The sequence below is a fragment of the Haplochromis burtoni genome, unplaced genomic scaffold, assembly GCF_018398535.1.
Source record: "Haplochromis burtoni strain Fernald_Lab_line unplaced genomic scaffold, NCSU_Asbu1 Contig_56, whole genome shotgun sequence".
NCBI lineage: Eukaryota > Metazoa > Chordata > Actinopteri > Cichliformes > Cichlidae > Haplochromis > Haplochromis burtoni.
This window is the reverse complement of record NW_024582417.1, coordinates 486,507-512,771: the sequence shown is the minus strand read 5'-3', so window position 1 is coordinate 512,771 and position 26,265 is coordinate 486,507. Positions and strand designations below refer to the sequence as shown.

At 39.5% G+C, this 26,265-nt stretch overlaps 1 protein-coding gene across 1 annotated transcript; it reads right to left on the bottom strand.

Moving 5' to 3' along the window:
• Positions 1–88: 88 nt before the first annotated feature.
• stag2a (stromal antigen 2a) lies at positions 89–26,265 on the bottom strand. Its single transcript, XM_005922052.3, has 34 exons — positions 26,021–26,265; positions 22,405–22,517; positions 22,155–22,233; positions 20,505–20,663; positions 18,944–19,040; positions 18,783–18,859; positions 18,450–18,654; positions 18,191–18,342; positions 16,903–16,976; positions 16,481–16,604; positions 14,838–14,936; positions 14,612–14,691; positions 14,223–14,330; positions 13,623–13,731; positions 13,266–13,383; positions 12,987–13,090; positions 12,795–12,887; positions 12,615–12,704; positions 12,321–12,524; positions 12,147–12,217; positions 11,903–11,990; positions 10,366–10,446; positions 9,930–10,022; positions 9,630–9,801; positions 9,401–9,540; positions 9,215–9,316; positions 8,672–8,820; positions 8,461–8,589; positions 8,160–8,368; positions 5,003–5,243; positions 4,770–4,880; positions 4,539–4,665; positions 4,113–4,190; positions 89–2,431 (listed from the first exon to the last, which is right to left on the bottom strand). Exons 2-34 carry the CDS (start codon positions 22,446–22,448, stop codon positions 2,408–2,410), a joined length of 3,831 nt encoding a protein of 1,276 aa, XP_005922114.1. The 5' UTR covers positions 22,449–22,517; positions 26,021–26,265; the 3' UTR covers positions 89–2,407.

The following is a 26,265-nucleotide window of genomic DNA, read 5'->3' as shown; positions in this document are numbered from 1 at the left end:
TTTCATCAGTAAAAGCCAGTTATAGTTACAGTACAGGTGTTCTAATACCATATCAAATCATATTTATTGCTGTGTTATTAAGTCGTCACACAGTTGTAGAGGGTTTATTCTGTTCATGTTACATCTCCATACATAAATACAAACCGTAAAGGATGCAATGGGCACTTTGTAAATAGAATATAAACACAAATTTAATATACGCAAATATTTAAATATGTATAAACGTACAGATGTTTGCACATTTTCAGCAGTTTGATGCAAAACAGAAAAGCTCCAAAATGACATGAGTCATGTAAATTTACAGACAAGTCTAAGATGTGTTTTTCTCATTTGCCTAACATGAAAAGTTATTATGTATGTGGTAATGTTTAACCCTCTTGTTATGTTGGTTTCCAGGAACACCAATTATGTTCCTGGGTCAATTTGACCCGGGGCATGTGTACTCATCCAAAAAGTGTCAGAAACACTGGCATTGATTATTTTACAATTTTCTTGTATAATTTTGATTTTCTGGTTTTCTGTAGTGATGCAGATGACATCTCTTCTGTTCTGGGTCAACATAACAGGAGGGTTAAGACCTGATGATTTGATTCTCCAGATTATAGTGACACTGAGGAAATAAGGTTCATTTTCAGCTACAATATGATTACACCTTCTTTCATAAAGTCTGATTCTGCCAGCCAGGCCAATACACAGAAGAAATACCGGAACAATCCACGGTAAAACAAAGAAAAAAAAAACAATGCACTGTGTGTGCACTTACAAATTAGTAGATTAATGTCAAAGACTTACATTCTTTTCCTTTGACAATTCCCCAAAATTTCACACGAAAAGAAACAGTAAATATAAAATGAGCACCGATTCACAATATATTACACATTTGTAACTGTATAATATACAATTCTGATACTATGATTGTTGGCTAAAGAATTTAGAAGCTTTGTAATTTAGAATATTTCTATAACTCTTATACACGCAGCAGTCGCAAACCAACCAAACTGGCAGTTTGAAAAACTATTTCTGAACACCTGCAAATACAAAAAACAAAACAAAACCAAACAAACACACATCGTTCTCAACCATTTTAAAAATCCTTTCTTTTAAAGATTGCAATCATGGCATGTCTCTAATATTAGATATTACTAGATACTATACAGTGGAAAAAAATAGTTAATATATAGGAGAGATTACATATTTGAGGTCGAGTCAAAGTTTTACAACATTGTGATTTCTTCCAACATTAAAAAATAATTTTAGATGCAGCCTCAATTTGTCAAATTACTACATCTGAGCAATGAGGTACGTTTGTACCCGTTCGCTACAGAGAGACGAAAAGAAAATACAGCTGGCCACATCTATAGTAACATAATCATTTCCTTTAAAAAGGATCATTTCAATCTCTATGTGAAATAACATGATTAATAGAAACCATTAATTTACATTTGATTGTCATTACAAAATATCTATAAATCAAAGTTATCTAGAAGGTATAAAAGCAGAACACATGTCTCTAAAAAATACCATCACAAAGAAATCTGAGAATGCTGTATATATATAACTTGTGGCAAGGCTTTTAAACAGTATGACACGCCAGTTCACATTATACTTACTGTGTACATGTTTTGATATATGGCTACATGCCATGCCAGAATCTACAGTTTAAAAGTTCAGAAGGTGAACAACAATACCACTGACACCCTTCCAATATAACGCAGTAGCCATTTAATAACTGCTGCCATTATGAAACATTATATGCTCAGCGTATGTTCGGATTGCATCAGAGAGGGGGTTCGTTTAAACCTAAGACAGTTTCTCGATGTAAAGCTTAAAAATGACCATCCAGCACAATTACCACCTCTGTGACAAACTGCAGGGTTATTATAGTGTTCAACAATAACTGAACACTACAAGCATCAAAACAGTAGTGTTATTCTGCAAGCCTATTATATTTTCTGGTGTTCATGAAATTGTGTTCACCCTCCCTGTATATTGGCCGCTATGTATTTACAGACATTTTTCGTCTACTTAAAGAGTTTAAAGGTATACATCATTCACTTGAATTTTGACCTGTTATTGTCCCATCACCATGCAAACTGCTACACAATATCCGTACCTGTACCGCTTCACACATTATAACAAGTGTAGCCAAGTGATAGCTGGCATCAAGTTTTTTTAGGGCGACTGAACAAAAACCGAAACATCTCTGCCGCAGTGTGACCAAAATCCGGTGTGTGTGAAAATAGCAGAATAAAATTCAAATCCAAGCTCAAGCACTCCTTCTAAGTTTTAACAAAGTGTTAAAGAGGCAAACATTGGTGTCTCACAAGCCTACTAGTCCAGTCCACTCTCATTTATAAAGAGTCATTTCACCGTCCCAGGAGTTCGATGACATGCTGTCCTTTTCATATTAAAACATTGAAACATTGAGAACCTAAAGGCGAAAGAAAAAAAGCAGTGTTAGAAATTCAAAACCAAATAAAAACAAACAGATATCGAGTGTACAGTATGAACAGATGAGAAATATGTGGTTGTTTTTACACCTACAGTTGTTCCTCCTTTGGGGTTCTTTAATCAAACTGTCATAAATAACAAGAAAATGGACTTCTACCAAATAAGGCTAGGCATGCGTGAACTGTACGTTGATCTATCATGCTTACTTGGCCATTCACTCAAACAGGGGTTTTTTGGGGTTTTTTTTGCTGTCTTGCTCTTGATGAAGGCGGTCGCACTTTTCTCCTCTCCTCCTCCTCCCCCTTAGCTTCCCTGCTTAGCCTCTTGTGTCCTTGTCTAGTCTCGTGTTTTTTGTATTACTTTTCCCTGGAACACTCTCTCACAGTCTGTTCTCTAAAACCTAAAAGAGGAATTATGGATTTGATTTGATCAACTGGTCCCTGAATACAATTGACACCCTTTTTCTCAACGAGAAGTCTGGGCTCGGGTGAGCCTGAGTGCTAACAGGTTTCTTGCTGATCGGAGCTGGCTTGGCCCTGGCTTATCGAAGAATTAAGGAAGCGGAACTGGCTGTTCAAACCCCCACAAGGCTGCCCGCTGGGATTGAAACGATGGGCCGAGGCGTGAGTTTCTCAAAATGGGCTCATTGAGTGCAGCACAGATAAGATCTTGGAGAGGCTTACGGCTGCCGTGAATACTCAGAATAAGACTGGATTACATCTTGGAGGGGCTCGCTCGGAACAACACTTCTGAGCGCAAATTGGATCACATCTTGGAGAAGCGCACTGCGTTCATGAGTTCTCAGAATCGGCTCTTTGAGCACAAGAATGACAACATCACGGAGCGCAAGTTTGATAACATCATGGAGAAGCTCACGACTCTCCAACGGGAGATTGAGAGACCAGTGTTGGACTGTTAGAACAGCTTTGAAATTCATATGAGTTGTTTGCACTAAAGTAAAAAGCACCATCACTTCATGCGGATACCCCTTCGGCGCCAGCTGTGGTCTCAAGGCTGGAGCTGAACAACAACACCCTGATACGGACTGTGTTTAGACTGTTCTTCCCATTCTATGCAAGGCCACCTGGGTTGGCTGGAAGACTGTTTATTTAGCCTGGCAGGGCGAAGGACACTGTCTCAGCTGAACTCTGGACACATACACACACATGCACACAGACATATATACACAGGCAGATGTACACTCATCCCCACTCCCCCTCCAAACGTCTTCTACGCTTATTCCCCTCCGATGCTGACGGTGGATCAAGGAGACCAGCGCTTATGCTGCAGGCCCGGATGCACTGTCTACACTGGCTGTCTCTCACCTTTTACCCATCCCTGTTGCTTGTCATGTGTTTCTTTGGTGTATTAAGAGTTTTTTCATGTGCAGAGGTGTTTTTTTTTCTGCTCTCAAACTGATCTCCCTGTTGAGCTCAGTCTGGGGGGAGTTATTTTTTTCTCCTTATCTTTCCTCATGTTGTGCTTTTTCCATGTTATACCTCTCTGACCTGTCTTCCCCATGTGATGTTTGTGTAATGTACGTATGGTCGGAAGGGTAAGACGGCGCTGCCACGGCTGGCAGCCTTAACCCATTTCCCTCGGGATGAATAAAGTATGATCAATCAATCAATCAGTTATTATAAGAAGTGGAATACTCCTACCGAATCATCCATGATGGAAGATGGATCAAAGTAATCTGGCTTCAGTTCGGTTCTTTCTCTGCGATTCTTTGATGCCGGCTGAAAGATAACGACTCAGTTAGAAGAATACTCCTCAAGATGAAAAAAAAATATACAGTCAAAAAAATTATTAATTTTAACATCAACATTTGCTTTTATTATTTATTTATTGGAAGGACTGGCATGACCAGCTTACTCTGCTAGAAATGCAGCATTCAGATTATCTCTAATTTGGTTCAGTTCATCTGGATGCTACATTTTCAGTGGGAGAAACGTTTCATTACTCATCTCCCGCTGAAAATGCCACGTCCAAATCAGCAGAATCAACTTCCTAGGATTTCCTTACTGGAATTATTAAACATGCATCTAGACAAATGTAGACTATTGTTTGTTAGTTTTTTTAATTACCAAATCGATGTCCATTGTGTCAAAATCCATGCCCTCATTGATATCTTCCAAGCGGTCTTCAGATGACATCATCACATCCTCCACTATTGGCTCCTCATCATCCTCCATGAGCCCAGACCCTCGACGACTGTGATGCATAACAAAAAAATAACACGTCAGAAAAATGCTTTTTGTCAGACTCTTTATTGGCTCAAAGTTCGGCCAAAAACAGTTAAGTGCTGAATTTCTTACATTGCTTGCTGCATGTGGTTCCTCATCTTGGCGTAGTGCATGCTAACCCGCTCTTGCTGCTGACGGGCTTCAGCTTGTTGCCTTTGTGTCAGCATCCAAGTAACCTGGGTACTGTGGAACAGGGTTCATTACTTCATAATTCCCACAGTTTTAAAAAAGTGGCTTTACATACTGTACTGCAACTAAGACCTCTGCAGACATGTATGCAATAATGTAATACACATATTTTTTACTTGTAATCAATGGTAGTCTGGTGTTGAGGGTGTGGCTGCTGCTGCTGAGGAGGCACAGGCTGATGGGGATGCTGCTCTGCTGGCATGGTGAACGTGGCTGTGAAGCTGTCCTCTGGCCTCATTTTCTTTGGATCCCTCAGTACAGTGGAAGTTAGATGGGGTGAATGCATCATCACTGGCGTTTGCACATTCTGCTCACGGTTCATCCAAACCGCATCGCTGCTGCTACTGCTGTTCTCTTCTGCCAGAGAAAATCATTTGTTACACTCCTTGAATTTTACTGAACACACGCAGTGGCCATAACAATGAGTGAGCTGTTTGATTTATTATTAAAGTGGCAGGCTGTGATGAGAATTAACATGAAACATTTTGCAAGAGGATCCTAGGAGAAATACATGTCCCTAAGAGAGAGATGCATTTTTATGTTTATGTGTGACGTTTGAAGGTGAATACTGCACCGTATTCAAATTCACGACGGCGTATTCGCTCACAGAAAGACCTTATTTCAATCTCAGGCAGACTTTAAGAAATACAGCAAACAAACTGCTGTGACAGTCATGGAATACAAAGAAAATGTTGTCACCTTAAATACAACTCTACTAACCAGCAGCTGTTTTGAAGTAGATCAGGGGTCGGCAATCCTGGGCACACGTGCCAGAGTAAACTGATGGCACAACCATAGCTGGACTGGCCATTGGGCATACCATGGGCCCACCATGTCCAGTGGGCCCATGGTGATTTCTGGTTTTTATGGGCCGATGATTTTATTTATTTTTTTGTAACAGTATAAACAATGAAAGGTGGTGAATTGGCCAGATGCTGGCCGATGTGTAAAAATAACTCAGTTGTTTGGTGGTGGCTATGGCGGAGCTTCCACAGAGGCCAGCAGGTGGATGAGGGAAAGGGGAGGCAGGAGGAGGAGAGACCCAAGGCGGCCGCCGGTGCGAGTGTCAGGTGAACTGAACTTCAGGTAAGAAGTTATGACCTGTGGTCTATCTGGGTCAGATATAAACCAAGTTTAGGTGGAGTTTATTTTCGTTGTGCTGACTTTTTACAGTCAGTTACAATAACTCGTACTGCGTTCTAGCTAGCATGACGGAGTTTCTATACAGCTGGGTGGGTGCTATGATGTTACTAATAGTGAACTTTATTTTATTCATAAGGTTAGTAACCTCATTATTCTGTGTTTACGCTGCACAGCTGCCTCTTCTTCTCATCCTCTCCCCCTCCCTCTCCTGTTGCTACTTCAATCATGAAACTGATCAATGATCAGCTGATCGGCTTTTCTCTCTTGTTTGTTTATCACCCACTTTGCGCCAGAAACAGGAAACCAGTGGATGTTGCGCCAAACAACAGCAGCACGTTTAAGCTTGATCAGCTGTTGTTAGATTTGATTTATTATTAATTTCTAGTATCAGCTGATGTTTGCTGGAGCCACAGCTGTAAAATCTGCTGGTCAGGATGTCGTTTTGGATATGTGGTGAGAGGGAAACATGAAGATGAAACCAGGAGATGTCCTTACTGAATCATCAGAGCTGAACAGGTGATGGAGAAACAGGTTTACCTTTTAGTTGACATGAATGAGTTGAAGGGAAGTTATGAACTGTTTCTGAGAGACAAATAACACCAGGATCCTTTTTTTTTTACATAGCTGACAGCTGGTAACTGTGCAGGGGCGGGTCTAGCAAAGTTTTGCCAGGTGGGCAGGTAGGGCATTAACAGGGAAAGGGGGGCACAAAGAAATACTTTTCTTTCTTATTCTCATTTAAAATGTCTAGCTTTTAATAAATAATTATCTGAATCCTACAATCAAAGTTTTTATCTGATGTAAAATGTATAGAAATCATACATATACCAATAAGACTGTACATCACTGTCACAACAGCGTCTGTTTTCATTCAAAGTTTTTATGGCTTTTCCTATAATACCTGGTGGGCCGGTCTCTACTCAAAATGCCTGGGCCGATTTTTTTGTCCCAGTCCAGCCCTGGGCACGACATGCAGCGAATTAATTTGAGAAGGTGCATTAAAAAACTAAATGGCCGTGCCAGCGGTGCACATCGCAAACTAGCTCGCATAGACACGTTAGTTGTGCCGCTTCTTAATGACAGTATCTTAGCTAACAACCCCAAGTACCAGATTCAACTTGTAATTGGCTAAAAATTACTTAGCCTACTGGTGAGAGGGACGTTGCTAGCTGGCAGTTTTTTCAAGCGATGTTGAAATTTTCACATTCCAACACTTCAAATACTTCAGGAGCTGTTCGCTCAGTGCAGCATCAGCACCACGGAAATGCTTGTATACATCCGAAGACTGAGACAGAATTCACAATGTATTTTCAGGACTTTCAGGTGTATGGACCAATGTTTTCTTTTCTGATCAAACCAGAAAGCTTTAATGAGCAGCTGGATTTGTCTCGGATTAACTGGCTGAGTTAATGCCAGTTAATGCAACATCGAAATGCAGCTAATTGAACTCAAAACCTCGACTCTGTGGGGTCAAAGTTTGCAGAACTACGAACGCAGCTGGTATCCATAGCTGTGCGTGTTCATGGAGCTTGCATTTTCACCTGCTGGACATCACTACCTGACAAGTTTAACTGTCTTCAGAACATTGCAGAGGCCTTACTGACAGTATTTGGTTGTACAAATAGCAGATTTTCTCTCACATGAAGAGTGTCCTCAGGTAGCCATCTGAATGCTGGACACTCGGAGACCTGTGTCTCTGAGTGGGAGACTAGAGATCACATTAACATGTGTATCTCTGTATTAACAAACATACCACACTGACCCAGTTTATTTTACTTATCATTGTTGTGAGGAAACCATAAATAGCATTTGCATTTTCTGTTGTGCACTTCATTTGCTGTTATGGATAAAAAGTTTCTTTTTTTGTTTCAAAATAGCTGATGACTATTTGCTGATAGCTGCCAACATCTGCGAACAAATATAATTCTATAAAGTGGTTCTATATAGTGTGTAACTGTTACTATAGAGCATTATTAAATGCATTGCTAATGCAGTCATATGGCACATTGACTTCTGAGGAAATTTTAGATGGCACTCATAATCAGAAAGGTTGCCGACCCCTGATGCTGCAGATCGGTTGCTGTGGTAGATAAAATAAATGGTCCATCAAAGTACACCAGCAATGCTCACCTTCAGGCAATTTTCTTTTGCTGGCAGTGGCTGGCTTGGATTTCTTACTCCTGACAGTGGAGCCTCGACTGCTGATCCCACTAATTACAGACATAGTGTCGTCATCTGCTCCAGCCTGCAGAGAATTTCTGTATGAGATGAGAGGCAGCCAGCAGTCTTCTCTCTGCAGGGCCATCTGAAATGTCATGAATCGCTCCAAGTACATGTGACTGCAAAAAGTGAAATGACAGTAAACATTAGAGTCTTTTTAGAGGTTCTCATCATTTTCATGCTCACATTACTCATCGTGCCGCAAACTTACACTGTCCTCTTGTCCTGTCGAATTAGTTTGCTAGAGAACTCACTCAGGATATCCAAAAATGCTAAATTAAGCGGTGGACTTCCTTCTCCTTGGGGACTTGGCTCTTTAAAGGCAAACTCAATCCCGTCTCTAAAATAAACAAACAAGACATGACACGTGAAAGTTCCTGTTCATTAGAGCAAATGATGTTTGGGTTAGGGAAATGACTTACTTATGTAACATGGCAATAGCCTCTCTGGTCTTCAGCTGATCCAAACCAAACGTCAATGAGAAGCGTCGGGCGAGCTCTTTTATGCCGCAGAAGGCTGATGATGAGCGGTCGAAATTGAAGCCGAGTTCAGACAACATGTCATTGAACAACTGCAAAAGAGGTTTCAAATACTGTTTGTCTGATTTTATTAATTAAAAGCCTCTGAAGACCCTGAGAAGATTTTTTCCAGACTAAAATGCAAATAAAGGATTTTGGGACTGACTCTTTTATCTCTTCTATTTGGTGAGGTATCGCTATTTGAGGAGGCCCGAAAAGACTTTATCGGGCTTCCAGCAGTATGATGATCTAAGTGATGATGATGCTGGATCTCAAGGACAGCCTGGCTGCTTACTGACAGTACAGAGACAAAAGGCGCTTCCTTATCTATGTGTTAAGACAATTCATCTGTGTCTCCTGAACAGCGGCAAACCTGGTCTCATCATAATATCAGCAACAAGTATGTTTTACACATTAGTGACCATCCATCTGTTTCACATGTCATACCTTTTGCAGGCTCAATATGAGCGTCTTTGCACACTGGATTTTGTCGATTTGTCTCGTCTTACTCATTGTTTCCTTGATAATATCTCCATAATCGTTGTAATACTGAGGAGAAACAGGAGAAATACTGTTAACTAAAACAACAGGGCTGGATGACTTCGTTATGATCTCTACAGGATTTAGACCTACCCTCATGTACTGTTTAAATATATCTGCTCCGGTGTTTATTTCCACAACATTGTAAATGATTAATTTGCAATAGGCAGCAAGAAGGTTTCTCCTCTTATGTAGAGCTTCAATTTTACTGGCTTCATCATCTTGTTGTCCATCTAAAAAAATGAAAAATTTATAAAAAGTCATGTTCCTTCTTTAAACAGAGTGTGGTAGGTTCATATAAAACAGGGTAGTGTTTTCTGACCTGTGCTGTTGTCATCATCCTGATCAATGAAAACATGATCCAGGATGAAGTTGAGCAGCTCTGCCTGCAAAGAAGAGTCTGGCGAATAGACCAGAGACTCCAACTGTTCCCGGCCTGAAGACATAATTTGGTGACTGAAGATCAGTAGCAGATCACACAGTATAGTGAAGGCCTGGAATAAACACAACACTTGAGCATATATGGAAATGCTGACCACAGAAATTTTCAGTTGCGCTGAAAAAACGAAAAAGGAAATAAAAATAAATAAATAAAAATTATCTGACTCATCAAAATCCTCACCTGCTCTTTGACTGCGTTGTTGATGGTGTTTATGTAGCGCTGACACATTAAACAGAAAGCTCGCATTTGCTTTCTCAAGGTCACCATGTCACCCTGAGAGGAGTAAAGGTTCAGTTAGTAAAACCCTTTCAAAGTAACATTGTACCTGTATTACCCAGGCATTAAGAAATGTATAACTCTATTTATAAAGCTTGACAGAAAACTGCAATCAGACTGGGAAGTGTTGTAAGCAAAACAAAGTAAAAACATGTAACTCCTACTTTACATCTGCATATACATGGTGTCCAAATGTAACTACAGAGAGAATTTACTGTGACACAGGCGGAAGGATACTTTCAAACTGTGATACACTGCCAATCATATTTATTTGGGAAATGTAGGCACAGAAATGTTATTACATGTATTTTGCCAAATATCCCCAAAATGTGAACAGTACCTTTACTGAAGTGCCATCTGAAACCTTCGCTAGATGCCACAGGATGATGTAATGTGTGCACTGCATTGCATGAACCACAATCTGAGAGGAACAAAAATCAAGCAGAATAGATAAACTGCACATTCAGTATTTTAACATGAACTTAACAGGTCACTCAGAGGGTAATTCTAGTTTACTTGAACTGTACTAACTTGGTTAATCGTAACTTTATTTTGAAAGCTTGACTCTAAATTTTAAAAGAGTTCGATGTTCAGTAATTATTAAGACATGTCAAGGTTCATTTGTGCTTGCTATTTCTTTTTAAATACACAAAAGAATTATTCATATAATCATCTATTTTTTCTGTTTTTATTTTCTGTCACGCATTCACCACTTTGTTAGGTACACTTGTTCGACTGCTCCTTAATACAAATATCTAATCAGCCAGTCACATAGCATCAACTCGTTATATTTTGGCATGTAGACATGGTCATGACAACCAGGTGAAGTTCAAAAGGAGCATAAGAATGAGGAACAGAGGCAATTTAAGTGACTTTGAATGTGGCACGGTCATTAGTGCTAGACTCAGACTCTGGGTTTATAGAAAATTGTTTGAAAGAGAGAGTAAATGTCCACTGAACAGCAGTTCTCTGGGCAACAAAATGCTTTGTTGATGCCAGGTCAGGATGGCCAGAGTGTTTGGAGCCGAAAGAAGAAAGCAACAGTAACTCAACCACATATCGAGCCTTGAAGTAGATGGACTACAGCAAGCAGAAGACCACAACACCCCTTTAAGTTGCAAGCAGGAAATTGGGGCTACGGTTCACAGAGGCTGACCAAGACTAGACAATAGAAGAGTGGAAAAATGCTGGCTGTCCGATTCTGCTACATCACTGGGAAGGTAGGGTCAGAATTTGATGTCAACAACATGCAATCATGGATCCATTCTGTCTTGTATCAACTGTTCATAATGGTGGCAGTGATATAAAAGTGTGAGGGACACTTTCTGGGCACAGTTTGGGCCCCTTATTATTAACTGAGCATAATTTAAACACTAAAGCCTGCATGAGCATTGTTGCACCCTATGTCCATCCCTTGATGACCACAGTGTACAATCTTCTGATGACATGTTGAAGCACCACATCACAAATCTCAAACCACCTCAAACTGGGTTCTTGAACATGACAATGAGTTCACTGTACTCAAATGACCTCCAGTCACCATATCTGAAACCAACAGAGCAACTTTGGGATGTGGTAGGAGGAGAGAGCCACATCATAGATGTGCAGCATCTCTGTGATGCTATCATGGCAATATTGACCAAAATCTCCGAGGTATGCTTAAAGCACCTTGTTCAATCTATGACACAAATTGAAAGCACAAAAGGGGTCCAACTGGGTACTAGCAAGATATATTTAACAAAGTGGCTGGTGAGTATATATGATCAATGATTCTTTCCAAATTATCCCTCACATCACCTGTAACTCAAGTAACATATGGGAATGTAAACACCCTGATTAACTCCATTTGTAGGATTTTGGGGATGACACTGTAATACCTGTTCAGGCATATCACCATTCTGTAGACCTGTGTTGAGTAGCCTGTAGTTGCTGGTGAAGAGATCCCACTTAGTGAGGTCGTGTGCACTGAAAGCAGAAATGTACATTAAATCTATAACATTTAATATGCATGCATGCTGTCACTGACATCTTAACCCAATATGAGAAAACAGAAACGTAAGATTTTTAACAAGTAATGTGTTCAAATCAAAAACTGAAACAGTTTCCATGAACTGCTTTTACTTGTGGAAAGTGGTGATCTTCTTAAGTGTGGATAGAACCTGGTAAGCATCATCCTCATCAGGTTCTTCACCCTGACAAACAAGAGATCATATGCTGAAATCTCAGATATTTGCCTCTACTCCTGCGAGCATCCTTTAAAATAATCCACACAGATAAACGCCTTACAGCACCTACCTCTTGCAGGAAGTCCTCCAGGAGTCTATTAAACTTGTCTACAAGCTCGTCAAGAAGCTGGGAGCGGGCGATGTCCACACGGTTGAAGATGGTGAACTCCTCGTTGCAGAGATAGTGGTAGGTGGTAGAGCAGGCCTCCAGGACCTCAGTGTCTGTGTGCTTATCCACGACTTCCCAGATTTGTCGCAACAGTGCGTCTAAATGCTAATTGAAAGAACATAACATTGTTTCACCAGCAGCACATACAATGCACTTCAGCTGTAAAACAAGCTTTAAAACAAACAACTCGCAAACCTTTTCTAACCGCCCAGTTGTGTAGATGTCAAGATCAAAGAACTTTGGTATCTGTAGCAAATTGGTCACCTTATCAATATCAACGCAGTACTACAAAAACAAAAGGGAACGCAGTCAGGCTTATTTCATGAATATTGAACCTGATGAAATAATGAACTCTGAGAACTCTGAATCACTCACCTTTGCCAATAACAGAGGCAAAGCAACTGCAAACATCTCTGTGACTCGTGTCCGATCATCCAGCTGTGTTTTCTTTTCTTTTGCAGTCAGGACCTTTTCCATGCACAAAACCCCGACAGCACAGTCAACACGAAATCATTCACGGAGCTAAGTTAATCCTTTCTATCTCAAGCATGACAGCTTGACACTCACCCTCTTCCCCGTGCCTCTGCCTACAGGAGGATGACATTCGCAAGCCTGCCGAATGGCACAGAGCATGATTTCAACCAGGGCTGTCTCCTGACGATCGTTTAGAGCTAAAAAAAAAAAAACCCAAAAAAATGTTACCAAGTATCTAATGAAAAGACTTGCCTTCTAAGAGAAGCACAAATTAGAGTAAAAGTACAACAAATAAGTAATAGAGTGGCAAAAAGATTCATTTTCCTCACTAAAAATCTCAGGTGGGACCGTTCTGAGACAGCGCTTCCTTACCTTCCTCTCCTGGCATTGGCTCATCCAGCAACAAGCTGATCATAGTCTCCCAGTCCTTTAGCAGCTCTGACGCACACTCCCACAGGCTATCCACTAAGTAGGCCCCATGTTCATGGAGCTGTAAAAAATGGAATGTGAATTGTAATGAAATGAAATAATCTATTTAAACACAGATAATACATTTCTGTTATTTTTTTATTCTCTTTGAGCCAAAAAACAGAAATCTCCAGTGCCTTGCAATAGATGTATGCACAGTTCTGATTCGTATTTAATTATTTAATCCAATCTTAAGAATAATTAATGATTGACACGTTTCTGCAAAGCAGGGGCACAGGGCTGATATAAAAGCCTGGTCACCTCACTCTCCAAGAAGAAGAACACAGTAGTCTTGATCAGGCTGCCGTTGAGGCTCTGCCTGCCCCTCCTGGGTAATCCCTCCTCCTCAGGACCTCGATGGCTAAACAACCTTCAATCAACCAAAGAAAAAGCAGTTTAATACACGTATGAAAAACAGGCTAAATGAACGTTTTCAGCCTCTTTAGGAAAGGAGGTGGGACAAATATCTCATGCATATTTCCTGTATCTCCTTTATGGAATCTAATTGAGTTTACACTTAAGCTGGCCTTCACGCAAGCATTATTTTGCTTTTGTAATAACAAGGAGCCAGCAAAAAAAATTCAGAGCCACCTTCCGAGCCGAGAGCAGGGTGGAATATTCCTTTAAGCCCTTCCTCCTCTCCCTCCTTTCTTGGAGCTTAGTGTGCTTCCCATGAATGTTGCTCGCTATGCAGTGCCAACCAGACTCAGGCTGAATCAAAGAGCCTGTTTACACAATAAGCCAATCCCTGGAATGTTTCTGTCAGTTTTATTACTGGCACTAAAATATTTTGAATAGATAACATTCATTCAAGCTGGTGATTCAATTACATCTCTTTCAAATCTGCAGAAAAACACATACTTTTTGAACAGGAACTCCCCCGCTGCGATGGCGATGGGTCGATGTGCCGAGTAAACCAGATGATAAACACTCTCACAGTCCTCTGCTGTCAGAACCTCATCACTACTCCTGTTACATGAAAAGCAAAAATAACTCTTTGTGATTATTGGATTTTTGATTAAGAAAAACAAACGCTGAGAATTATCATTGTTATTTACATGATTTGTAAAAATTTTAATCACAATAGCTTTCAGAATTAGGAAGAAAACATAAATGCACACTAAGAAAAATAACACACTTGTCTGAAGAAAATGTTGACATCTGCTGTCTTGTTGAATTAAAACATGTCCTAATAATCACATGCTGTGGTACAAAATTAAATGGAAATTTGAGGAGGCGAGATTACTCACTGTAGGACAAGTGTCAGAAGTTTAATAGCTTGCACTGCAACATCATACTCCTTATCCAGAGTCATAGAAACAATGCGATCCTGTCAGTGAGAGAAAATGTCAGATCTCCATAATATTAGTTGCGGGTATGATGATGGCCAAATGGTACTATTTTATCTTTATCAAACATTTACATCTATGCAATGATATCCAAGAGGCATCTACATTTCTAGTAATGCTTACTTACCTTGAAGCGGCTTGTGAAGAGTTCCAGCCGAGTGCTGAGTTCTCTGTTGTAGAACAGGCCTTGCAGGGCAGTCAGGCACTTCAGACGCACTTCACCTTGCTGCAGTCGTAGCAGAAATGCATTAAATACTCGTGAAATCTGAATGCCTGTGTTACTCTGCCACTATTCCAGTTAAAATTGCTTATAATGCACCCCTAGAGGCAAGTTAAGTGAAGTTATAAGCAGGTTTTAGATTGATTTCTCTTAGACAGCTGTTTGCAATCCAAACATTTTGAAATGCAGTTACATGAAAAGTCTATGTAGAGGTAATAAAAATGCGTGAGGACCAGCAATAATAAAACAAACATGGGACATAGCAGCAAGACATGAGGGTGTCTTTCAGCATCAAATAGGATTCTCACAGGCAGACGATTTCCACCAAACAGGAGGTCTGTACCAGGCGTCTTTCTCACCCAGCACAAGTGGCTGAACAAGAAAAGCAAGTACACCTCATAAAATATCCACCTGCTTTCAATGTGAGCCAAGTGAAGGCATAAGCTCAAGACTGGAGCACCCATCTAAACTCTGGATAAGTCTAGTGACTGGAGGTGTTTGGAATAAAAGCCCTCTAGCTGAAAGAAAATGGTAGCAGGAGCTCTGGACTTCAAATTTTAACTACCGTAGTTTTCGGGTCATAAGCCGCATCTTTTTCCCCACACTGTGAACACTGTGGCTTATACTGACATGCGGCTAATGCATATTTTTTTTCATGCAGCCAAAAACATTTTGCCTGGTAACAGTAGACCAATAAAATTGATAAGTAGTATATATACGGTATATATTTTTACCAGTTGTTAAGAGACGTTGTAATGTTGTTTGTGCACTGTTCCGTAAAAAAACATAAGCAATGTAATTTGTGTGTTACTGATACGTACGTATGTGTTACAGGCTGTTCGAGGAAAAAAAGCATTTGCAGTATGTATTTTTGTATGTTACCATAACGTTTATGTTACCTTACGGATTAAATTAAACGTTAAAAATCGTCACGTGTAATATTTCTGTGTAAATATCTCATATTACAAGTAAAACGCATACGGCTTAAAATCCGGTGCGGCCTGTACAAGCACATAATTGATTTTCTTTCTAAAATTAGAGCATGCGGCTTTTAATCAGGTGTGCTCTGTAGTCCGGGAATTACGGTAATAGGCTTTAACAAATGGGAGATTTTCTGGATAAAGGGTGCTACAAACTGAACGTGTTGTGTACAAACATGACAGGTAACCTATGTACAGAACGAATGCGTTGCGTTTTTTCAGAAAAGTGGTCCTCAAAAAACTGACTGTTGACATGAAGTGACGATAAGCTGGTACTAATATTCCTAAACTAGAAAAAGAAGATTCTGAGTTCATCAAATTCTCATGAGAAGGAGCAGGGAGAATAATATGGTTTGAAGCCAGTTTCATACATAGGCTGGGATAACCTACTTGCCGAGTACATTTTTTTAAAAGTTGTTATTAATTATATTGAGGCTTATCTCAATATCTCAATTATACCGACTGTTTCACCTCTGGTACTACTACATACGCTGACTCTCAGAAATCTAAGATTTAAGATGTGGGCTTTAATTTGTTCTTCCATAACACACGTTTTTTCCATAAACTCACCTTGTCATGCATTGTCCAGCCAACATACTTTAGGTAGCTGTCATTAAGGAAGGCGTCACTGTACAGCTTCATCCACACTCCTATTTCCTCAATACAAATGGCTCTGATTTCAGCAATGGCATCGCTGGCAAAAACAAAGAGAATTCACTAAATTTAGTAAACGGGCCTTTAACAGACCTGGCAGCTGTAAACAGCACTGAAGAAGGTTCATTGTGAATAATGAACTCATGCTTGTATTAACATTGATTTTGCACTAGAGGGTGCCAAAACACTCTAAATGAACTCTGTTCTGTCTGCTTCTTGTTGTACAAACTCAAAAGTGATAAGAAGCCCATGATGAAATCTTACATTCAGCACACAGTCTGGTTGCCATTTACCATAATAATCTGGGGGAATTCCTTATCGCTTAAGGATTTACTTACCGATATCTGTGAACAAACACTCCCTTGAAGATTGCATTCATCATGTTTTCAATTTCATCTTGATTTTCTTGAAGCTAAAAGATAAAGAGAAGGTTTTTGAAATTAATTGCACAAAAACTCCCTGAAAGTCCAAGATTACGGTTGGTATTGTTCTATACTTGGATTTTTTACAGATTTCATCCACTATTTGTTACCATTGTTAAAGGTAAACCAGAAATACTGGATTTATATGCATTTTGTGAACTAGAAAGGACAGTTTATGTAGAATAAACTCAAAATAAAAAGAACCAGTCCTGTTCAATGTGCTTATTACACAGGCAATCAATAAAGAAACCAGTCTTATCATTTCAGATTTGGATCAGTGGCCTCATGCAGGAATAGTTCAGTTTTACACTAAATCTTTCATACCGCTTCTGTGAGACATTCACAAGATCTCAAAGTGAGATTCAACAGTCTTTTATGGTAAAATCACTCATTTTAAACGATTCACCAGGAGACGTGTCGTCAGATTCATATAACGTCATAACTGACACTTTGTAAGTTGCCATTAAGCGCAGCCACCCTCCTCTGAATTTAATAACAGCCCATGCAATCACAAGTCTAAAAAGCCCCCAACTTTTTCTAACTGTAGAATTTCCAGATGTCATCTGAACTGATGCGGAGAGGCAACGAAAAGTGTTGGTGAAAAAACACACTGTTTTAATCCAGTGGCCAATGACGTGTCATTACAGCACTGACAAACTGTGAGAGAAAAGGAAACCGTGATTGAACATGATGTCTTTCTAAATTAACCATGACTAATACGACATGCATTGAAGGGAAAGCGGCAGTCACAGGGATTCGGCCTTCAAGAGGCGATGTTAGGCTGCCTGCATTAAGACCCTGAAGCAGCTGTTGGAAAGAGAGAAGTATGTTTCTGTGGCTGCACTAAAAATATCAATAAAATAATGAGCTAAAATAAACAGAGTGAATTACAAGGCCATGGAATGGTAAACAAAGTCATAATTTTAGGTTATAGCTGGTTAGGGATGGGGCTTTAAATAAATCAGTAGTGACTGAGTCTATTCTCCACGGACACAAAGGCAGAAAAGGTTACACCTGTATGGCATACCTGCACATGAAGGGGCAAATACAATCAGCAGCATAACCCCCCCCCAGTCAATTCATATATAGAGTGAAAAATTTAAATGACAGAGTTAAACAACGCTCACACCCACTGACGTGTTGCTGTGTTACACTCCAACATCAACGCTGGGTTGAACGCTTGACAACTTATCTTTCTTCTTACCTCTTTGCGCTTCTGTAACAGTAGCTCCAACCTATCATTGGCCCTCTTAGCAATGACCTTGTTCCTTTCTGCCTCATACTGTCTCTGTGTGTTGTCCATATTGATGCTTAGGTTCAGAGCCACGTTCACCAAGGCTGTCATCAACTTCATGGCTGGCAGAGACAACAATGTTTAAAACACATACGTGTAGGAACAACTGCTGTCAGATAACAGCAGCATGGGCGTGCAGGATGGAGACAAAATCCACAATAAAACTGACCTGCTAGTGTGCTTGTGTGTCTAAAGGCCCTGACCTGTGAGTCAGACAGGCCGGTGAGTAGCGAGATGATTGTGTCCATCATATACTCGTCATAAATGATGCTGTACTGACACTGTCGCACCAGAACCGCAATGAAGTCGCAGAAGTTTATCCTGAATTTCTTCCACTGTGGTCCTGAGAGGGTTAATGGATAGTCGCCGCTGTCCTGTACAGCACAGAGATAATCAGATTGGGGTCCCAAGTATTACATTTGTTTCAGGCCAGATTAAAAACATCTCCCGTGCTGGTGTGGTTCTTTTAAAATACGTTGTATTGAAACGCAGCCTACATCACCTCATCAAACTCCTCTGTCATTTTCCGGATGATTTCCGAGTTCTGCATATGTCTGAACATCTCTCCACTCACAGCACCTAATACAGCAAAATTGAGCGTGTGAATGTGCTTTCAGGCACCCAACATGCTGCACATTTAGACAATACAAGTAGGAAAACTACCTTTACAGCCAGAGCACTGAATGAAGAAGTTGATTAAGTCCAAAAGAGTGGTGTCCCTGTCATGTTTGTATGCCTCAATCCAGTCATCAACCACAGACTGGAAAGGGAAGCACACTCACAAAATTATCACATAATTATTTACACTTCTAACTAAAATATAACTTTGAAAACATTCCTTAGAGAGCATGCTTTGTTGACTCCTCTTAATCCATTAAGCTTGATTTATAGTTGTGCTGAATCCCCGCAATTCAATTCAGTTTTATTTATATAATGTCAAATCACCACAAGAACAAGCACGTCAAGGCGGTTTATATTGTAAAGTTAAAAAAAAAACATATGTTAATACAGAGAAAACCCCAACAATCAAAAGACCCCATATGAGCAAACATGTGGTGACAGTGGGAAGGAAAAACTCCCTTTTAACAGAAAGAAACCTCAAGTGGAAGGTCGGGGGTGAGGGGACAGGACAAAGACACACTGTTGAACATGGCCAAAGATGAATAACTAATGGTTAAGGGGGGAGGGTGGGTATATAACCACACAGAAAGTGTAAAAAAAAAAGAAGGGGGGGGGGGGGGGAGAAAAAAAAAAAAAAAAAAAAAAAAGTAAAAAAAAAGAAGGGGGGGGGGGGGAGTAAAGAAGAAACACTTAATACTGCATCATGGGAAGCCCCTAGCAGCTTAGACGTATTGCAAAGTAACTAAGGGAGAATTCAGGGTCACCTGATCCAGCCATAACTAAGAGGAGCTTATGCCATGGTGGCTGTCATTGCCGTTTGCACTTGTACGCTGAGGAGCCTGCATCGGTCTGACTTTACGAGTGAAACTGAGCTGATCATGTTTGACTTGGACCTATTACATTTTGAACAACTGTTACGTTTAGTAAAACGCAGAGCAGAGCAGAGTCCTGAAATGACTGAGCCATAAAACAGATTATCAGAGCTAGGCTAATGTCTATGTTGAAAGAATACTAGCTATTGCATTAACATCAAGCTACAGTCTATTACATTTTGTTTAATGGTATTATCTTTGTGCTAATCAATATGCTGCCTTTCGGTGAATTGAGTTGCTGCCATGTGTAGTTAATGTATCGATGCACAACAGGCGTGGGTAATATTTTTGACTATTCGAGTAGTCATTAGGTTATCTTTTAATTTAAAAAAAACAAAAAAAACCTGTTTGTCCAGTATTACCACCAGGAGGCAGCAGTAATACACCTAGTTTTTTTAGCAGCCACTACTGAACAAAAACAGAAACAGAACCTGCTGCTAACCGCAATGCATAAGGTTCAAGGAAATCAGGTCAGATGTAAAGGGAAAAAAAAAGCTGTCAATAAGTCTTGTCTGGCACTCCTTTAAAAAATAAACAGAAATGAAGTCCACTGCATAGAGTGTGTTGTAAGCTTGAAATGCCCACCCTCAGAAATACAGCAGCTATAGCAAAGGTTTAATACAGTAATATAAATCAAGCTTTATGGATTAAGTATTCAAAAAATGAGAACCACAGACACTAAACCAGGCTACATATTGTTACTGATTGAAAATTAGAATCCGTGCACCCACCTGTGTGGCGCTCTTCCCCATTTTAACCACCTCAAACAAGGTCATGTTCTCCATTCCATTCTCCTGATGGTGGCCATTCACCCAGCCGGGACCAGTGACCCTCCCAGCTCCACCACCTTTGGCCTTGTCTCCAAGCGCCTTCTTCCCTTTCTTGGCTGCCTAATGAGGAGAAAGATGTTCTTCTGTTATCATACACTGCATCAGTGTGCCGCTATACTCAATAGCTTATCTGGTTACTGTGCATTAGAAAAACGGAACTAAATCACATTACAGACATTTGATGCAGAGATGAAACAGACTTATTTTCTTATCAAACGTAGCTGCTGCATGACTCTGTATATTTTTATATATTTTATTTATTGTTTACTCTATTTAATTTGTAAAATATGTGTACACACACACACACACACACACACACACACACACGTAGAAAAATATTTAGTATACACATCCAGAAATGCATATACTATTATATATTGTACATATATTTATTAGTTTCAGATGTAGCCATTCTTGTATTTTGCTTGTTTACATTATTGTATTTTGCACAACTCTGTTGCTTGTGAAGCTCGCACACAAGAATTTCACTCACATGTGCTGTACCAATGTACCTGCACATGTGATGTGACAATAAAAGTGATTTGATTTGATATAAACTTTTTTGACTATGTATTAGCATTGTGATAGCGGGAAACCAGTGAGGATGTTTTACTGATTTCTACTCAGTGTATGCTGGACATACTGCAAGCCTGCGTGTGACCATGACTGCACATAAACCGAGGCCTGTACTACAAGGCAGGATTTGGGCTTTTCCAGGTTTCACTCTGGTTTTTAAGAAAGTGGTTCACTTCCTACTGGAGTACATAGTAACTAATGGTGTTTGAAATGAGAAATCAACAGGTACAAAATCACAATCCAATAACCAATCAATTATCTGAAAAAACCCCCCAAAAAAACAACCTTATAACTTAATTAGATAGTTTATTTATTACTAATTACAATTAGTAGTTAATATTATACAATAAAATTACAATTATAATATAATTGTTATGTAATTGCAAAAATAAAACAACTACAAATTTAATCAAATTAAATAAAAATTTATTATTTGCATTATCATTATCAAAACATTAATAATAATAACAACAATGGCTATAATCTGTCTGACTAACTGTTTACTTACACAGTCTGCATTTTTGCCAATTTTCCCTTTCTTGCTTCAAATTGGCTAAACTTTATTTATACTGTAGGTATTTTCCAGCCTTACAGCACTTTTCCTCTCACATGCACTCACACAACACGTTTCTGCGCAATAACTGTGTTACTTTAAGTCTGTATTAGGTGTGTAACCACTTAACAGTTTCCTGTTATTATAGTTTTATTTTCCTTTCTAACAGCAGCCGCTCTGTTGTCAGCAGACTTCTCAATATCTGTGATCGTTCATGCACTACAGTCATCCCATTCATGTGGAGGTGCTCTTAGATAGACTGATTATAACCCTGGGTTGACTAACACTTTTAAATTTCTAACCACTTTCACGTGACTGCTTTGCCCGATCGCTGATGTCGGAGTAAGTGAAGCCAGATAACAGACAATGTTAAAAGTGCTTCTCAGCACAGTGCCCAAGATAAGAAAGTCAGGAAAACATACCACGCCCTTTCCTGTCTTCGCATTTTTGCCATCGGGATCCTCAAGGTCAGTATCTGAAGACAACTGAGATTCTGCCTCTCTGTGCATAACACATGGATTTATTAGTAATTATTATTAGTATTTAATACAACTGCAAAAAGTAACACAAGCATAGCAAAAACGATCTCAAATATCATCAGTGCATACATACAAAATAAACATTGAAGGACATAAAAACCTTACAGTAACACTTCCATGTTTTTCTACTTACTGAGGAAACTGAAACTCAGTGTGCAAGTCCTGCGCTGCTATCATTTCTTTAACATTTTCTGGATCTGCTGGAGTAGGTGCTCTTACTGCTCTGGGTGCTGAGCAAGGATATACCTTTATAATAGCACATGAAAAAGAAAAAGAACATAATTATTAAAAAATGAAATGAATGAAGCAAAAAAAAAAAAAACCCGGACAGTCAAAATAATCTTATGTAAACCCCTGCTGGTTCAAGAAAATGTTAATAAATCCTTTGAAAAGGCCTTCTGCATAGATTACTTATAAATGTTTTTTCTAAGTTACAGTTGGACTTTACATGTTGTTATTTAACTCTGTATAGCCATTCACAAAACAAGCACTGATTTGAGTGACCTGCCTTTATCAGCTATAAACTCCATCAGATGTTTCTGGTTTAGAGACTTCAGCAATGTTTCAGAAATACTTTACAGCAGCGGTCCCCGACCTTTTTTGCGCCACGGACTGCTTTACGCCCGACAATATTTTCACGGACCGGCCTTTAAGGTGTCCTGGATAAATACAACAAAATAAAACCAGTACCCAAAAAAAAATAATTTTCACACAAATTTTCAACTCTCGAGGCCCGGTACCAAACACGGGGGTTGGGGACTGCTGCTTTACAGGACCGGGACCTTTTTCACTCATGCATCATCTTAACTGGGTAAGAGTAAGACTTTGGCCAAGACAAAAAAATGTATAATCATTTTTAAGATGATTTAAGGTCGTGAACAACTTGCCAAGCATTCAAGAGAAGTTCTTGATTCGATTTCATTATCACTGGTCTATCAATGGCTGCAAGTCATCCAGGTACTAAAGTAGAAAACCAGCCACAAACCATGATGTTCCCTCCTCTGTGTTTTGAGGTTTTACTGTTACTGTGCAGTTCCGTCAAGGATTCACCAAAATATGTGACTTTTCAACTTACATCCTATCAACAAATAAGACAACATTCACATATCCCTGTGGCCAATATTTATCTGTTAGAAAATTATTATGAAGAATTCAACATTATTCTTACCTTTATTGTAATTGGTAAACTTAATAAACAAAAGCAAAAAAAAAAAAGTTGTTATTTTAAACCCTCAAAATTTTATCCTTACAAATGTTGTTTAATAAATACACCTTGATTGGACTTAATGAACTCCATTTACATTGGTCATATATGGGTCATACTAAACCTTCTTTGGCAAGGACATTACTTTTTCAGTAACAAGTCTTTGCATGATTTTAGTCATAGTCTTCTTAACCATTTCATGTGAGCCCAAAGTCAAAGAAGTCCTTCTAGCCTACAGTTATTTTTTAACGTGCTCAATACTGACATGAAAAGTACATTTTGTTTGCTATTAGTTTAGTCATACTGCACATAGTTGTGGCTGAGATGAAACTCTTCCCACATTTCGTGGTAAGATTAATCATTGTAATCATAGTAGTACCAACTGATTCACACTTTTTGTCGAAACTAATATTGAAGGGCATGACGAGAGCGTGGTTGTGTCACTGTCAGGGCACACAAAGCTTTAATAACCTATTTAAATCTGATTATCTGTATCCAGATAACTTATCTGCATAAATGCGTGTTAATGCATGGTATGCAGGTTGTAAACGCAAACACAAGATATCGGCAATGGAACGCGGCTACAGTATGTTAAAATGTGAGCCAAACCTGCTGACAGACATAGTAATAATGTTAGCTATGCAATGGGAAAAGCAGAGAGCGTGTAACAGAGCCGCTTATCTCAACCTGGGATGCACCATGTTCGTTCGCGAGTCAGCTAGATCTATCTAGCTAATTAGTACATTGACATTTAGACAACAATAATATGTTTTGATGTTGTAAGACCAATTAACGTGATTTATCCAGCTGAAGCAGCAAGATAAAAATTACACATTGACATCAAAATAAGAAATCCATCCATCCAGGCTCCACATAAGCACATCAGCAATACCAAACCTCTGCACTTGCCATGTTTATTACCACTATCAAGGGCTGTTAGGCTTAAGCAAAAAAAGTCTATTTGTTGTGGATCACTTGACAGTACTACAGCAAACTATTAAGTAATACATGAAATTGCAGATTAATCTTTTTGACAACTAGGGGCTGGATTCTGGTTGCTGCATGGTAGCTGCTAAGAAAATATTTCAGATGACTGAGACCCCAGTAGTGCGCGCACTGACTGTGTCACACTGTTGCAGTTTACTGGGACACATGGAACAATTTTTAATGACATCTGTGTTTTTAAGTGTTCTACAAGAAATGCAAGAGGAAATGCTTGTTTGACTGCACTACTGGTTCAAAATGCTCCAAATTTGCTGGGTCCAGATTCTAAGATGTCATGACTTGTGACCTCTCCTTGGATAATTGAGCAAAAAAGTAATACAAAGAAGCCTCTTAGGCCTCTTCAAACCATCTTCTTTAAAAAAAAAAAAGGGGGGGCATAAAAACATGTATATCACATTAATTAATTAACTGAAGATAATACACTGGCAAAGTTAAGTAATACATCTTGTTAGTGGCCATTCTCAAAAAGCTTTCCAAGCTTAAGGGGTGTGTTTTCCCCAGACTCACTTTCACTCTCCACTTTACAACTTGCAAACTACACTTGTATCTCCAACACAGCTGTTATTCGGAGCTGAAAATAAGTGATTTTGTCTCCCAGCTCTAACACTTTAAAACAGATACTTAGAAATGTGTTACTTAATGAACGTTTTTTTAAGAAAAAAGAAAAAATGCATGTGATCGCGACTGTTTCACAACTTTCTGCGTAACTTTACGTTTACAGCAGATACTTTCAGAGAAAAGGGGAAACTACGGACCGCTCTTATACAATAGAACATACTGTAAGTGGAAATCCCAGTAAACATGACACGGCTTTTCCTGAGCAGACTAGGGGCTTGTCCCTAGGCTCTGAACGCCATAAATGGATATGCATACTGTACGGATTTCAGTGTCTCAATAAAACGTTAGCTACTGATGAGCACAATTGTCTTTCGCTTTTATTACTGTCCACCGTGTCGGTAAACTGCATCGTTACTCGTAATTTGAAACAATTTAATCATACCGCAGTTGTGACACGCGCAGTTGTATACTTCCGAAATACAAACAACCACAGATGTTTGGGAGGCTGAGTCTGCTATCGGCTCTCATCTCCTCCTGACGTGCCGTTGTTTTTACGACGGCCAAGCAGTTCTCGGGCTAATGTGAGCTAAATCTATTGATAATGTGATCTTGGCCACAGACATCAACGCTCTGTTTAATTAGCTACCCTTTGACCTTTTTCTCTAATTAATTAATACCGGGCTCCCACAACTGCGATTAGACTTCGCGCCAGTGTTTTGATACACCATAAGAAACTAGCTTAGCTAGTATTACCGTTAGCTATAGCTGGCTAACTGGACCACTAGCACATATAACACAAACTGGAAACACACAGAGGCTGCAGTTGGTAACTATCTTGACTATAGCACATTCTGATGAACTAGTATTTCTATAGGTATGACTATTGGTGACACTAACAAGTGTCTTGACAGCTAACCCAGAAAAGCGGCTTCAATGGCAAACTCCCTTGATGTTAACGTTAGCTATCCGCCATTTTACTTACCTCGTTTTAATTCAAAGACGGACTGAAATCAAATAATCCACGCGGTACGGACTGTTCATAGAGAATGCTTTCGTCAGTTCCCTGCACTGGCTGTCATTTTCCAAATTTTAACAATTGTAGTTTTATTTGTTGGCTAACGTTAAGAAGCTTCTTGGTGGCTAATATAGCAAGGTACAGTGTGTATTGTCGTTGTTATGCATGCAGCACACACACCACCTGTCGGCGACACTGTGTACTGCCGCTAC

Coding starts and splice junctions, on each gene's coding strand:
- stag2a (XM_005922052.3), bottom strand. CDS start 22,448: ATGATAGCAGCGCAGGACTTGCACACTGAGTTTCAGTTTCCTCA. Junction 18,343..18,449: donor ACACACAAGCACACTAGCAG/GTCAGTTTTATT, acceptor TGTCTCTGCCAG/CCATGAAGTTGATGACAGCC. Junction 8,821..9,214: donor TCATATTGAGCCTGCAAAAG/GTATGACATGTG, acceptor CCTCTTTTGCAG/TTGTTCAATGACATGTTGTC.